The 15,723-nt window shown below is 38.8% G+C and overlaps 2 protein-coding genes and 1 pseudogene across 4 annotated transcripts in view; 2 read left to right on the top strand and 1 right to left on the bottom strand.

Moving 5' to 3' along the window:
* SLC61A1 (solute carrier family 61 member 1) overlaps window positions 1–5,093 on the top strand; it is a 32,147-nt gene extending 27,054 nt beyond the window's left edge. The window contains exons 1-2 of one of the 2 annotated variants that reach the window (XM_034419168.3): window positions 855–1,015; window positions 3,162–5,093. In XM_034419168.3, coding sequence (XP_034275059.2) covers window positions 3,211–4,569 — 1,359 coding nt within the window. In that variant the 5' untranslated portion in view covers window positions 855–1,015; window positions 3,162–3,210 and the 3' untranslated portion in view covers window positions 4,570–5,093. Of the gene's footprint in view, window positions 1–854; window positions 1,016–3,161 lie in introns of those variants that run through there. The other variant, XM_034419169.3, reaches the window with a different exon arrangement.
* Window positions 1–15,723, top strand: part of ESPL1 (extra spindle pole bodies like 1, separase) — a 92,367-nt gene that overhangs the window by 26,702 nt on the left and 49,942 nt on the right. The gene's annotated exons all lie outside the window — the stretch shown is intronic.
* LOC117666491 (pseudouridine-5'-phosphatase pseudogene) lies at window positions 10,763–11,808 on the bottom strand (annotated as a pseudogene). Its single transcript, XR_015732398.1, has one exon. The product of XR_015732398.1 is annotated as a pseudouridine-5'-phosphatase pseudogene (transcript).

Here is a 15,723-nt window from a genome sequence, read left to right as displayed (position 1 = left end):
CATGGGTGAAGGTTATAAAAGACAGCCATAGAATAGAATTCTTTATTGGCCAAGGGTGATTGGACACACAAGGAATTTGTCTTAGGTGTATATGATTTCAGTGTACATAAGGAGAATAAAATACATTCATCAAGAATAAAAAGATTCAGCACTTACTAATAAGCTATCAAATCGTACTAGGAAATAAATAAAAACAATATAATTAAAAGATACAAGCAACATGGTTATAGTAATAAGTCATTGTTATTAAAGGTTCAGAAACAAAAGTTCCAAGAAAACTGCACATAAAACATGTTTTTAAATAAAATTCTGTATTTTTTTAAGGTCGCCAGCCTTCCTCTACTGTATCAAAATCAGTTGTCATGGATGACACACTTTTCTGTGCTCACTACTATTCACTGAAGACATAAACTGTAAATGTTGTCTTGGGCTTATCAGAATAGCAAGTTTGAGACATGTGCAGCAGGACTCCCAGAATTCCCTAGCCAGCTTGCTGGGTGGGGAATTCTGGGAGTTGAAGTCCACCACACTTAAACTTGCCAAGCTTGAGAAACACTGTTCTAGAGAAATAAGTGAGCACATAAGTAGAAAATAACTGCAGCAATTTCGGAAAAAAATGCAAAAAGAAAAAAAGAAAAGAAAACCCCTGCAAAAACTGCAGTAATTGCAGAAAATATTTGCAATTCATTCCACTCTTCCTGTCCCCCCAAAAGCGCTGTGGTTCCCCGCTCCTCAGCGTTGGGATAAGGAGGAGATTTGCGCTCAAGTTAAAAAAAAAAAAAGTATGAAAAAAAGTGCACCAATGGGCGCCGCTCTTCCCAGGCTGCAAACGGTATTCTCCCCCCAAGGCTCGAGCAGCGTTGACTGGCAGGCCTTTGTCACGTGACTAACCAGGATGGCAGCTCCTGGCGTAGGCCTGTTTGCACGGTCAACCACTCCAGGCGGAACCGGAAGTGCAGCGTGCGCTCGGCTGGGCTGGAAAGACGGCGCTGAGTTGTGCGCGCGAGTCGGGCAGGTGGGTTTCAGGGGGAAGATGCGTGTTTTTAAAGCACGCGTGTCAAATGCAGGGAGGCCTGCTGTGGAAGGGTCCTGGCTGATCTAAAGGAGAAAGGGAAAGGGAAAGGGTGGTGGAAACTGAGTAGGGAGGGGAAGGGGCGCATTGGTTTGGGGCAGGACTAACTTAATACCCTCCAGATACATCGGGCTGCGAGTTTCCTATATTCCTAACTGGTGGCAGTGCTACCTAAGCCTTGGGAATGGTGTAGTAATTCAAACGTACCTGGAAGATCTTTGATTTGGAGCGGGGTGGGTGGATGGGAAGGCTTACAGTAGGAGAAGTAAGACATAGAAGTGGAAGGAACATGTTGATTTCTCACGATCTGTATTGGATATTGGTTTAGGTGGCGAAGGTATTTCCCTGGGGGATAGTTTTAATGACAATACAGTTGGGGAAGATCCTTTCCTTCGTTTCTAACTGTACGATCCCTTTGCAGATTTTGTACTTGTAGAAAGTATAAGAAACACGGGGCGTGGATGTACTGTATTACTTTCTTTTTCACCAGGCAAACTTGTTATTTTGCTGAGTTGTCTTTGTTGGGCAACATGTATTGAAACTCCTCCTTTCAATATAGTATAAATCTGTATTTTAGATGGTGATGTTAGAATGGTATAGTGTTGAATAGTGTCATTCAACAGGGTGGGTTTCTGCAAGCAATAATTTCCCCTGTTTTAATATTAGAATTTTTCCCCCAAAAAGTAAAATGTTGATATAATTTATAGTTAATAAAATTGTAACCAGCCCTTCTTTTTAAAAACTCATTGCAAAACCCAAGGATGCCCTCCTGGGTGTTATTTATGCCTAAATCTTGAGGTTTTTATTAATATCTGCAATTAATAGAAGTATTATTTGGAGTTTAGCAAGGCAGCTAAAAATGAAATCCTGCATTGTAGTGTGTTTGGTGCAGAAACTGTGTTTCAAGATTGCTGCAATTATGTTACGGTACTTTAGTAGTTTAAGGTTTTAACATCTTCTCTGCTATGGAGTTATAATCATAGCCTCAGTAAACTCTTCAGGAGACAGTATTGCAATCTAATGAATTACCTTACCAAACCGGTGGGGGAAGAGAGCTGGCTTGTCCAGCTGGTAAATCTTGTTTTCCACTGCTCATGTAGGAAGCACTGAAACAACATAAGGAGCGTTTTAGTTCTAATATCCGCTAGTAACCTCAGTGTCATACAGCCTTTCCTTTCCTTTCCATTGCAATTCTTGGCAGATGCATGATGATTTCTTCATATTAATTTGACGTCATTTTTCTTTCCAGCCAAACCTCATTTTGGGGCTAATCTTTTGGTGTGCCACATTTTCAATGTACAGTAGATCCTTAAAAAAAGCTAAGCAAGATGAGACTTAGTAAGAAATTGTAGATATGAAGGCTATGCTTGGAAGTGGATTTATTAAATGTAATCCATATAGTCATCAAAGATCATCATTCAACTTCAAGTAGCCTTTATCTTTTATTTAGCTGATCTGTGTTTTGCTCCCATGATTGGAAGTTATGAACAGAACTGTTACAACTCACCACAAAGATATATAATAGTGTGCTCTAAATGTGCAAATATTTGGAGGAAAAACATATCAAAAACAGGAGTGGACTACCAGTCTCTTTCATGTCTTCAGAAAAGCTTCCTGTTCACCAAATTGTGAAAGATATAGAGAAAATGAATGGGAGCAAAAGAAGAAAAACCTCTCAAAATACTGAGATGAGTCAGTAAAGCTGTCTGGAAGGAGATTTAGAATAACATAAAGTGCTTATAATTACTTATCACATAATATGGTGAAGGCCACTAACTTGGGTGGCTCTGAAAGGGATTGGATCGCTTCGTGAAAGATGGGTCTCTTGAGGGCCATTAATCTTGAAGTCTAAATACTATCTCTAGATTAAAAGTAGCATGCTTATAAATATTAATTGCAGGAAGGAATGCCAGAAGGGCAAGTCTCTCATCTCCAGCTTGTGAGGTTTGCAGAGGAACTTGTTTGGCCATTGTGAGAAATAAAATGCTGGATTAAAATGAGACTTGGCTTTATTTGGCAACATGTTTTTTTAAAACATTTACCTGTTTTAAATGTCCCTTGAATACCTCTTTTTCTTTTTCTCTTTCAGCTGTGCTGGGAATAGATCTTCAGAGATGCACAGGATGATTTGAAGCACCATGCTGATTGCTGCCTATGTCGCTTTTGCTTTGCTCCTACTGATATGTTTGGGCTTGGAGTTCTCTGCCTGCCGCTCCAGGCTCACCAGCAGGTCTTGCTCCAACCCAGCCTTCTTGCGGTTCCAGCTAGATTATTATCAAGTCTATTTCTTGGCTCTCACAGCCGATTGGTTGCAAGGACCTTATCTTTACAAACTCTACCAGCATTATAACTTCTTGGAGGCCCAGATCACCATTATTTATGTTTGTGGCTTTGCCTCAAGTGTGTTGTTTGGACTGGTTTCCAATTCCTTGGTTGACCGCTTGGGCCGAAAAAAGTCTTGCATCCTCTTCTCCTTGACTTACTCTGTCTGCTGCCTCACAAAGCTCTCCTGGGATTATTTTGTTCTAATTGTAGGAAGAATATTAGGAGGGCTGTCCACTGCTCTCCTGTTCTCTGCCTTTGAGGCATGGTATGTGCATGAGCATGTGGAGCGCCATGATTTCCCAGCCGAGTGGATTCCTGCCACCTTCTCCAAGGCTGCCTTCTGGAATAGTATAATTGCTATTGGAGCTGGTGTAGTAGCCAATATCTTTGCTGAATGGCTGGGATTTGGCCCAGTAGCTCCCTTCATGGTCTCTATTCCTTTTCTTGTGTTGGCTGGTACCTTGGTTATGAAGAACTGGGATGAGAATTATGGAAAGAAGAGGGCATTGTCCAGAACTTGCACTGATGGCTTGAAATGCCTTCTCTCTGACCGCCGTGTCCTGCTTTTGGGGACTATTCAGGCCTTATTTGAAAGTGTCATCTATATCTTCATCTTCCTCTGGACTCCAGTCCTGGATCCCCACAACCCACCTCTAGGTATTGTCTTCTCCAGTTTCATGGCTGCCAGCATGGTTGGATCCTCACTGTACCGTGTGGCCACGTCTAAGAAATATCACCTCCAGCCCATGCACATCCTGTCTCTTTCAGTACTAATGGTGTTTTTTTCACTCTTCATGCTGACTTTCTCAACCAATCCTGGGCAAGAGAACCCCTCGGAGTCCTTCTTGGCCTTCCTGCTCATAGAGCTCTCATGTGGGCTCTACTTCCCTTCCATGGGTTTTCTCAGGCAAAAAGTGATTCCTGAGAAGGATCAGGCAGGTGTGATGCATTGGTTCCGTGTTCCATTGAACCTACTGGCTTGCCTAGGGCTTCTCATCCTCCATGATAGTGATTATAAGACAGGCACCAGGAATATGTTCACCATCTGCTCCATCATGATGGTAATGGCCCTCTTGGCTGTTGTAAGCCTCTTTACTGTTGTCCGAAACAATGCAGAGCTCAGGCTGCCCAGTTCATCTAGTCAGGCTGAGACATCTTCTCCTGATCTCTGATTGAGAGTATGCCACTTGTCCATAATCTGTTACAGAGCCATTACTGTATATACACAAGGAGTCTGCAAGGAGAACACTGAGCATCTGCCAAGTCCTATGTGGACCTCTTCCACATAACCAGAGGTGGGAAGTGGATGCACATCTAATTTTCTTCTTTTCAACAATGATGGGCCACATTAAGAACTTGGTTACATCTAGGTCAAGCATAGCTTTTTTTCCCTTCTTCTTTTTCTCCCGCCTTGGGAGTTTGAATTCCAGCGGCTGCTTGGCTTCTGCTAGCCAAATGTGGAGGTTGCTGTCTACTACTTCATCCTGAATTGATGGTGACAGATAATGGCTTTCAAGGACAAAGCAGGGTTTCTTTTTTTAATTTTTAAAGCAACAGTGAAGTTGATAGACTGATTGTCCAATATCAGTATTGAACTTGGTAGCCGGATCAGCTGTATTCTATAATCAGCAGTATCAGCCACATTCTATGATCTTCTGCTTTTTAAAAAAAATAATAAACTGAAATTAAACAAAAAGCTTATCTTGAGTCAATTTTAATTTTGACAGTATATAGCCAGGCTTGGTGAAATATTTCAAAATGAAGGTGGAATATTTTGAAATTCTAAATTTAGACATCAGGTTTTTACTGCGTTCATATTGGTTTCACAATTTCCAGGATGGCAGCGATAAAGCATTGTTCTTCCAATTCCCTATTTTCCCCATTATTTTAGCTTCTGTTTCAGTTTATGGTAAAGAGAGTGTAAATTAAGCATTTCTTCAATATTTTAATCATATCTGTGAACAATAAATTTTTAAAAAAATACTGAGACTCAAAAAGGAAGAAGACTGATAGTCTTAGATTTTGTTTTATAGTACATTTTGTTTCATTGTCTATTCTACACTCAGCAACCAAAGTGTTTGCTCATGTTGATATCAGCATGATCCATGGCAAAGGTATATGGCAACTGTAGTCATATCTGGAGAACTTATCCAGAATTCATTTCACCAATAAATACAGTAGCAGTCATGAAACACTGCACTATATAATATTTAGATTATATTAACAGTGTTCCTGCATTAGTGCATCTAGATTGTAGATTTGTATCATCTAGCTTGTAAATTTGTATGATTTAGCCAATAAATTCCTTTGAATGATTATTATTTTTACCAAAAACTACAGACAAGCAATACTTGCTACTTGAGAGAAAGCATTGCCCCTTCTCTGCATTCCCTAGAAAGTCACTCTGACAGTTGCATGCTGTATCTACATGGGAAGTAAATGTGTTTACTTTTCTCAGAATCATTACTTCTAATACATATGCTAATGTGGAAGCAGCTTTAACAGAGGACACTTTACAATATATTTTAATGGGTAACACCTGAGGCAGTTAGTACAGTAATTAGCATTTTTTGTTTACTGCTATTAAAGGAGCTATAGTTTTGCTTAAGGTGATAGGCCTTGATCTTCTCTGCTTTGGTTTTTGCCCTGCCCAGAATTAAAAGTATATTCAAGTGGCAAACAAAAGGCAAAACAATATGTTTCATTGTGTTTTTGTCCAGTTTTTTTAGATCTCAGCTCTTACCTCTTTTTTCTTTTCTATATGTTTCTTTTTTCCCAGTTCTTTTTAAAAACTTTATTTCAGGAGATAGCTTTTAAACCAACTGTTCCTTTTATAGCCAGGTGGATGAGTGGTTAGGGTTAGGGTCAGTGATTTCCTTCAACAGAACAGCTTGTGTTTCTTCAGTTTTTTAACAAGTTCTAACGATGTAAAAATGTTGCCACTTTTAATATATATTTCTTGTTACACATTCAAAATTTATTTACCGTTCAAGACCAAACAAAAGTCCAGTATAGGTAGTCCTCAGATTACAATGCCAATTGATCTGGAATTTCCATTGCTAAGAAATGCTATTGTATCAAAAGAAGAGAATATTTGTAAATCAGGGTTGAATTGGGTTCTCTGAGTTTGGTGTGAGGGTTTTTTTTGGGGGGGGGGGGGTTGCAGACATTTCATTACCAAACTAGATAACATCATCAGTGCGACCATTGAAGTTGAAGTCTTTCTGTAGAATATTGTGCTCTGCGGTAGTGGGCAACTAGACATGTTGACCAGCCGTTCATGCTAGCACTGACGATATTACCTAATTTGTTAATGGAATGTCTGCAGGAAAACATCAAGGATCCCAAAATGTTGTTGTAAAGCAGGACATGTGACTACATTGCTGAGTAACAGCAATCCTAACAGTCCTAGTTGCTGCTGTAACCTCAAGGACTGTGCAAGTCATTACATAGGAACAGGTGGGAGTGTGGGATGGTGCTGGGGGCATAGGCTGCAGAATGCCATGGGTTAAGGGCTGTTGTGGGAAGGCATTATGGAATGCAGGTGGGTCAGCAGGTGCCACAAACAAGTGATATGGAACACAAGCGGGCAGGATGTGTTCTGGAGTATAAGATGCCTGGTATCTTGTACTCTTAACAAGGTTCCTCCTGCTGCTTTCCAATTGCAAAATTATTTTTTGAATCCTGGGAGTGAAACCGGAGTCCATTCAGGAAAAAGTTCATCAAATAGCTGTTAGGAACTTTTTTTTTTTTTTGCTTTAATTTATATGCTGCCCTTCTCCAGACTCAGGGTGGCTTACAACGCATTAAGCAATAGCCTTCATACTTCTTGTATATTTATACAAAGTCAGCTTATTGCCCCCACAATCTGGGTCCCCACAATCTGGGTCCTGAAAACTTAACAGTTTTCAGTTGAAGTGTGGAAATTATAGAAATATCCAGAAATATCCAATCCACAATTTAAGAGGAATTAGATTATTGTTGCTATTAACATTTCTTTTGGGTGAAAATGGAGAGACAAATTAAAAGAGAAGAGACAATTGTCTTTATTCATGACAAGAGATGGAGATAAAGTTGGAGAAAGTAAAGATACCGCAGTTAGCGTCGCTGTGTTTGGTAGCTGTTTTAGGTTTTTGTTTCTGTCCAAAGAGACCAGAAGGGTGTTAATCACAAATTAATTATCTACCTGGTCCAGACAATATGAACAGCTAAAGTTAAGATGAGTGCTTGACTTGGCTAAAGCGCTCCTCAACACTGTCGACCTAAGTTCTAGGTTCATTAGGCTTGTCAAAAAAGTAGCCCTTGGAATTATGCCAAGATGATGAGTATAAGCAAATTCCAACACTACAAAGGAACATTTAAAAAGCTTTCCGGTATATGGATCCAAACAATAACAAGGCTCCTGAGTCCAGAACATGTTTTTCAGCAAGTTATTGCCAAATCGGGAGCCATTCATTTGCTTTAGATGGATGGGGTAATTTTGCCAAGAACTAGACAAAAGTTAAAATGCTACTACTGTATACTGTCATAGCTAGAAAACATAACGGTGACTACCTATTTGTCCAGTAGATAGTCTTCTATTCAGTTGCTTTGGGATAATTCTTAATCATAAGCAGACAATCAGTAGTAGTTTATAACTCTCAGAGTAATTATTATATTCTTAATGACATAAGAGTTACTGAACAAACTTTGCAAAGCCACATGGAAGCTGTATTTGCACTAAGTTTGATTAATTGTAACCTAGGTTAGGCTTTTTGTGGCTTAGGGTATTCATACAAAACGAGTTAATTTTTGGCTGAGTGTCATGGATAGATGATATGGGCAACTAAATCATAACTACATTAGTCATGGATAAGATTGTACAAACACTGCAATAGAAAAGCTGCTTTGATAAGAATCAGTAAGCATGCTCCAGTTGTCACCATTCTGGTTTGACCCTTTGCTCCAGTTATACCTTGAGAAAGTCCTACAATATATGGAGGTGATCTCAACAGAATCTTACATAACTTACATTGCCTGTCTTTCTAATATACCCAATTAACTTATCTATATGCCAATCAACTTATGAATATGTATAGAGTTGGGAGAAAAATAATACTTGATAAACTGGTCTTGATAAAACTCTTCAGCCAAGAGTTATCACTTGTGGCATTTGTTTTGCATTAGTGTTAACACCCACAGATCACCACCCCATGTTAGTAGTGTTGGGCTTGCTCCAGTGCAGCATATGAGCTCCACATGTTCAGACATGACACAGTATTGCGGATTTAGCGTATATATCAAAGGTATCTGCAGTGATGTCATTTTACCAGTGTTCCAAGTGCTTTTATGAAGCAATAACCTTTTATTCTGGAAGGGCTCCTTTTATTTATTATTGGTATTTCTATCCTGCTAAACCCCAAAATGGCTCTGAGACATGTTCATTAATATAACTGAAGAATCAGACAACACAAACCCAATGTGGTTTCCTCCTAAGGTTCTCCATTTCTCTCTCTCTCTCTTGCAGAAGGAAAGTTTTTGGATTGGGTTCCTACAAATACAAAATGTCTGAAGCCCACCATTCTTCTTGCTAATTTCTTCATTCTTTGCCCTTTACAGAGGCAACTGCTCTATTCAGCACTACTAAAGATGCTCTGAACAATTTTGGTTTTCTTGGCAGTTAGAATACAGCTTCCTACAGGAACAGTAGACATTTTAAGTCCAACATCACAATTTCAAAATGTACAGTAAAAAGGTGGGCTTAAAAACGTAAGTCCAAAAGTGAAAAATATTGCAGTCAAGATCTGTTCTGGTTTTCTTGTAGCAGATAATTCCTTTGAAACATTGTTTCCACTTGAAAATATTGAAATAATTGTTCTCTTTATAATAAAAAAATCAACTTAGAAGATTTACCCACATTATTACTGAATATATCTAGATTTCTCATACCATAAACCTATCATAAGATTATCTGAATCTCAAAGAATCTCATCTTAAAGATCTTTGACATTCAGGTATTCTTACGATAGTAATCTTTCATATATTCAAATATTCAAATATTGAAGAATGACATTGTTCTTAGAATAAAGTCATGAACAAGCTAGATTTTTAAAAAATACCATGCTTTGACGTTAACTTCTATTTTATAAAATATCTAAATACTTTTTAGTGAAAGGGTGTTTAAATATTTACACATGCACTACAGTAAATTAGAATACCTGCCTAAATTCTGTTACTTATCCATAGGAACTTTTACAGTTTTGAATCTTTGCTTCTGTTTCATTTAATGGATGTACATATACTAGCTCTTTTTCTTTCTATCTTAATCATCTTCCTCTGCAGATTGTCAATTAAAGTATGGACAAGCTAATTCTGAAGTCTTTAAAGCAGTTCCCAATGAGGCTATTGACATCTTCCTCCACTTCTGTTGGGGTAGCGTCTATGTCCCATCTTTGGGATTATGATGGAATAACTGATGGGCAGATCATGCACGAGACAAAGGACTGAACCATAAGTACTTTGGGTGGGGGGAGGGATGACAATACAAATAAATATGCCAAATAGAAAAACTAAACATTCTAGAATGTAGACAAAAAAAATAACCTATTTATCACTTCCTATATTTATATTTACTTTTTTCACTCTTTCCCCCATTTACTACCACTGCTCCAACTACCTTGGACTTTCTCCCCTTCCCTCCCTGTAAAGATTTACTCAGTAGTGATTGTCAAAAAACAGATTTATAATTTGTGCTGCCTTATCTTACCAGCTATTTTGGAATACAGTAGTGGCTCTTTATTCCCAACCCCAAAAGTTTCACTAGTCCAAAACTATCGATCCTGACCTAAGTGCATGGATTCCTGTTACTTTTATTACAGAATATGGCATAGGATTCAGAAGTACTGTGTAAATCCAAGCAATTGTTGACTCATGCAATGTTCTAGTTAACAGACCATGATTAATTATATTGGAATCAAATTAACATGAGCAGTAAGTGGATTAACTGCATCTTATTTTGGGAGGATAGGGTATCAATTGGAGACAAGATCAGTGGTGAAATCCAAATTTTTTTTACTACCGGTTCTGTGGGCGTGGCTTGGTGGGTGTGGTGTGGCTTAATCGGCGTAGCTTGGTGGGCATGTCAGGGGAAGGATACTGCAAAATTTCCATTCCCACCCCACTCTGGGGCCAGCCAGAGGGGATATTTGTCAGTTCTTTGAACTACTCAAAATTTCCGCTACTGGTTCTCCAGAACCTGTCAGAACCTGCTGGATTTCACCCTTGGACAAGATTGCAGCATTCCCCAGCTAGGAATTTCGAATGTTGTGATGAATCACAAGCAAAGATAAATGTTATTTTGTATGGAAAACTACTGAGTAAATTACATACACTCCCATGCAAGGCACCAGTTTATTCCTTGGCAGGGTATTTGTTAGCAACATAGGAATAATAAATACAACTCATCTTTTTCCACCTAGCAGTGGTGGATTTCAATAAGCGAATTATCCAGGAATTGAGAGCATGCTTTTATAGTACCACTTAGGAATTTTTGGAATGCTTTTTAATACTGGAAGAAATGTCCTCCCATCGGAAAACCGGAATCCGTAAGATCAACCGCCAGCAAATGTCAATCAAACTTCGGCAAGCCAAACATTTCTGGCTTGAAATCATTCATTGATTGTAGGACACGGGTGGCTTCTTTCGTCAGTTCTTTTGGGAAACCGCTGTGGGGGACCATGACTACTTGCATGCCGGCAGCCACGGCCGTTTTGACCCCGTTCAGGGCGTCTTCAAAGACGAGGCATTTTGCCGGAGGTACCGGCGGTTCGAACCTCTTGGCGGCCACCAAAAATATATCGGGCTCCGGCTTGCCGTTTTTAACCTCGGGATCATCTCCCATCACAACGTGATGGAACAAACCGAAAAGGGGCTTCAGTTTCCCCGTTTTCATCTCGAACGCATCGCGAAAGGAGCTGGTGGCGACGGCGATGGGGATCTTGTGCCCGTGCAGATGGCGGACCAGCTTTTCCACGCCGGGCATTAAGGCACAGTTGGGATATTGTTCTCGTTTCTTTTGGGCGGTTTCGCGGAGGATTTCTTCGACGGTTAAGGGCAGGTCGAAGAGCTTTTGGAAAATCACCAGCCCGTTCATTTCTTGTATCCCCATGATCTGGGATCTTTCCTTCCAAGTGTACGTCTTCCCATAGCGGCTGCAGAGTTCTGTCATGATGGCGTTGTACATATCTTCGGTGTTTATGAGGGTGCCATCCAGGTCAAAGATGACATGAGTGACAGGCTGTAGCGGCTTGCCTCCGTCGGAGGAAGCAGCCATCGCGGCCCCCGCCCTCGACGACCCGCTCTCCTGCTAAACCAAACCGCCAAGGAAAACCGCGGGAAACGAACTGCGCCTGCGCAATGCCGTCCCCCATCTCCGCAATGGACGCCTCGTGTCTTTGAAGCGTTCGAGGTTCGGCCACCTGTTTCGAGCCTTTGCGAAAATTGTCGTTGGGTGTGTATAGCGCGCGCGTCTCCTTCTGCAAAGGCGCTCTAATAATACAGAGGTCTTCAAACTTGGCAGCTTTAAGACTTGTGGACTTCAACTCCCAGAATTCTCCAGCCAGCATAGCTTGTGTAGTTGAAGTCCACAAGTCTTAAAGCTGCCAAGTTTGAAGATCTCTGCTCTAATAATTCGTAGGAAAGAAGAGCCGGCTGTAGTATCAAACTCTGCGGTCCCAGAAATTGGTTAAAATAAAGGAGACAGGCATTAATTAAATCAGTTTGCTTGGAAGGGCAGATGTAAAACAAGCTACAAGCCCGCGCTGTAGATCGAATGGAGTCATGCCCCTTTCCCGAATTGGTCTGAATAGATCCAGTGCTATATCCCAGACTTCCTCAATGTGATGCAATAGAAATTGCAATTCCCAATGCTTAGCTTGGGCAGTGGAAGGCAGGTTTCAACATACTTGAAAGGCACTGGGTTGGAAAGACTGGTAGAGGTAATCCTCGGTTTAAAACAGTTCGTTTAATTTAATTTAATTTAATTTATTCTGTTGCGATGTTTTTCTGGATCGGACTCAATAAATCATTAGAGAATTAAGAGTTCAAATACAACTCTTTTTATTTACATAAAGGCATTCTATATTCACTGAATATTCACAGATAGAAGCAGGGAAACTGTGGAGGGTAGCTCCTTATATACACGGGGTGGAGTCATGAGAATGAGTGATGAGTCATGAATACATTAGGAATCAAAGAATGAATTAACCCTTGATGTTCTTATATACACTATTTACACATTAGAGAATAAGGCATTTACATCTAACAAATCCCCCTCTAAATGCCGATTATTTACACAACACCAATTACATTCAGATTCGGGACAATACAATACATGCAATTTGGAAGTTAAATATTTATGTTGTTTGGATGGTAAAGGCTTTGTTAAAATGTCAGCTATCTGTTCCGAAGTATCACAATGCACAGCTTTTATAAAACCGTCTTGAGATAATTGTCTTACATGTTTAAACTTTATATCTATATGTCTGGACCTTTGTCCAATAGCATCAGATCTGGAGATTTCAATGGCTGCTTTGTTATCCTCATTTATGATAAAGGGTAAAATAGGTTTCTTCCAAACCTCTGAAATTAAGTCATTAAACCACACAAGGTTATTTGCAGATTTGGATAAACAGACATATTCTGCTTCTGTAGTTGAAGTAGCTACCAGTTCTTGTTTGCCGGTATACCAATAAATTGGACAATCATTTAAAAAGAAAATATAACCTGATGTACTTTTTCTGCAAGATGTGTCTCCTGCCCAATCCGCATCTGCATAACATATGAGTCTTGGTTCCTTGTTGCCATTTGGTTCTAATATAAGGCAAAAATCTAAAGTGCCTTTCAGGTACCTCAAAATCCTTTTGACAGCTTCCCAATGGTACATTGTTGGTTTACTGACATATCTGGACAGTAAATTAAGTGGTAAGGCTATATCTGGCCTAGTCCAATTAGATATATAAAGAAGTGAACCTATGATTGATCTATAAAATGTGTTATCCTTAAATTCAGGAGATGACTCATCAGTATTTCTGAGAAAGTCAGTTTGCATGGGGGTATCACATGTTTTGGCATTGTTCAAATTACATTTGTTTAGAAGTTCTACAATTTTATCCTTTTGAGTAAGCTGGAACCCTTTTTTTGTTTTACTGATCTGTACACCAAGATACTTATTTACCTTACCTAAAGATTTTAGTGAAAAATGTTCATTCAGCTTGTTCACAAAAATTTCTCTTCTTCCTTTATGTTTTCCAATATATAAAATATCGTCTACATAAATCAATACAAACTCAATACAGTCATCATTCTTTTTGACAAAAAAACAATTATCAGCAGATGTGGTGTTAAAATCCATAGTCTTGAGCACCTTTACCAAACAATCATACCATCTTTTACCGGATTGTTTCAATCCATATAAGCTTTTGTTTAACAACCAAGTTTCATTTTTATTTGTGTATTGGCTGTGAGGGGCCCTTACATAGATTTCTTTATCTAACTCTGCGTGTAGGTACGCAGTCTGTATATCATATTGAAATACATCAAGGTTAAGTGCTGATGCTACCACCAAAGCTGTTTTGACACTCTCTGTCCTCACAGTAGGGGAATATGTGTCTGTATAGTCCTCTGGATATTTTTGTGCGTAACCTTGGGCAACTAATCTAGCTTTGTACAGGTTATTGCCTCCTTCCAAATTTTTAATTTTATATATCCACCTGGTACCAATAATAGTTTTGTCCTTAGGTGCAGTTGTGGGAGTAAACACATTTAATCCTTTCAAACTTTCCATTTCCTTTTTCATGGCTAGTTCCCATTTCTCTTTTTCTTCGCGAGGAAGTTTCAGTACTTCTTCGTACGTATTAGGTGTTATTGGTTCACTATTTACATTCATTACGTAATCTTTATATTTATCTGGCATCTTGTTCCTGTTGTTCCTAATTGTTCTTTCTGGTTTACTATTGTTGTCATGCATATATCTTGCCTCCTTTTTTGTTAGTGTATCAGTTTTTATTTTGTACTGGCTATTTGTCCAGGTTTTGGTCTTGTTTTCATGTTTGTTAATATTTTGTTTATCTACAGTTCCTTCCTTATGATATTTTGTTTCTATGTGTTTATTTGGGAATATTTCATTTAAATGTAATTTAGACCAGTTGGCCTGTTCATGGAACACGGCTGTTCTGGAAACTATAAATTTATTATTGCCATCAATGAATCTATATCCTTTTGTACCAGTTTCATATCCCATGAATCTAAGTCTTCTGGATACATTTTCTCCCTTTCTTCTCAATTGTTTGGGTATGTGTACGTCTGCAGTGACTCCAAAAATATGCATATGTGCCAATTTTGGTTTTCTATTATACATCACTTCGTATGGTGTTTTATTTATAATACTGGACCAGGTCCTATTTTGTGTATAATTTGAATAGTGTAGTGCCTCTGACCAAAATTGTTTACTTAAGCCAGCATCCTCTAATGTACATCTAATCATAGTTTGTAGTGTGGAATTTTTCCTTTCTGCAATTCCGTTCTGGAACGCAGAAAATGGACTGGAAGTGTAATGTAGCATTCCTCTATCCTTTAGCCATTGAGAGAATTCTTTAGACATGAATTCACATCCTCTATCTGTCATAATTTGCTTTATTCTAATATTATGTTGTGTCTCTATGCGTTTATAAAATTCCTTAAATTTTTGAAAAGTCTCATCTTTATGTTTCAATGTGTAAACAAAACCATAACGGCTATAATCATCCACTATTGTTAGAAAATAACGTTTCCTATATGTGATTGATGGAGTAAGTGGTCCTACTAGGTCCATGTGTACTAAGTCAAAAATTTTGTTAGTTGATCTGGCAGATTTTTTTGGTCTGGGGCTAGTTTTTAGTTTTGTAGACTTACATACTGAGCATTCCAAATAGTTTTCACAATTTTTTATTTTGACACCTTCTGCGTGTTCAGTCATTTTTTGTACTACAGGAAAGCTGGCATAGCCTAACTTCCTATGTAAGATGTGAGCACACTCATCATGGATTGGTTTACCTATCTTTGGTTTTTTTATGTTGGGTGCATCATTCTGATCATGTGATATTATACAATCATCATTGTCACTATTGCTAACATTTTCATTATCTATTTCTATACATTCTTCAACATTTGAATCAATATTATGTAGCCATTCTTCTTTTGTTATGAGGTAGGGCAAGCCCCCTTTAATTATCACAGTACCTATTTTACTTTTGTTTTTCTCTAGGATTGCTTCTCCCTTTGAGAAAGTTATATTAATACCAGAGTCCCTA

The sequence above is a fragment of the Pantherophis guttatus genome, chromosome 2 (genome assembly GCF_059756535.1).
Source record: "Pantherophis guttatus breed Tessera chromosome 2, ASM5975653v1, whole genome shotgun sequence".
NCBI lineage: Eukaryota > Metazoa > Chordata > Lepidosauria > Squamata > Colubridae > Pantherophis > Pantherophis guttatus.
This window is presented reverse-complemented; position numbering and strand designations above follow the sequence as displayed.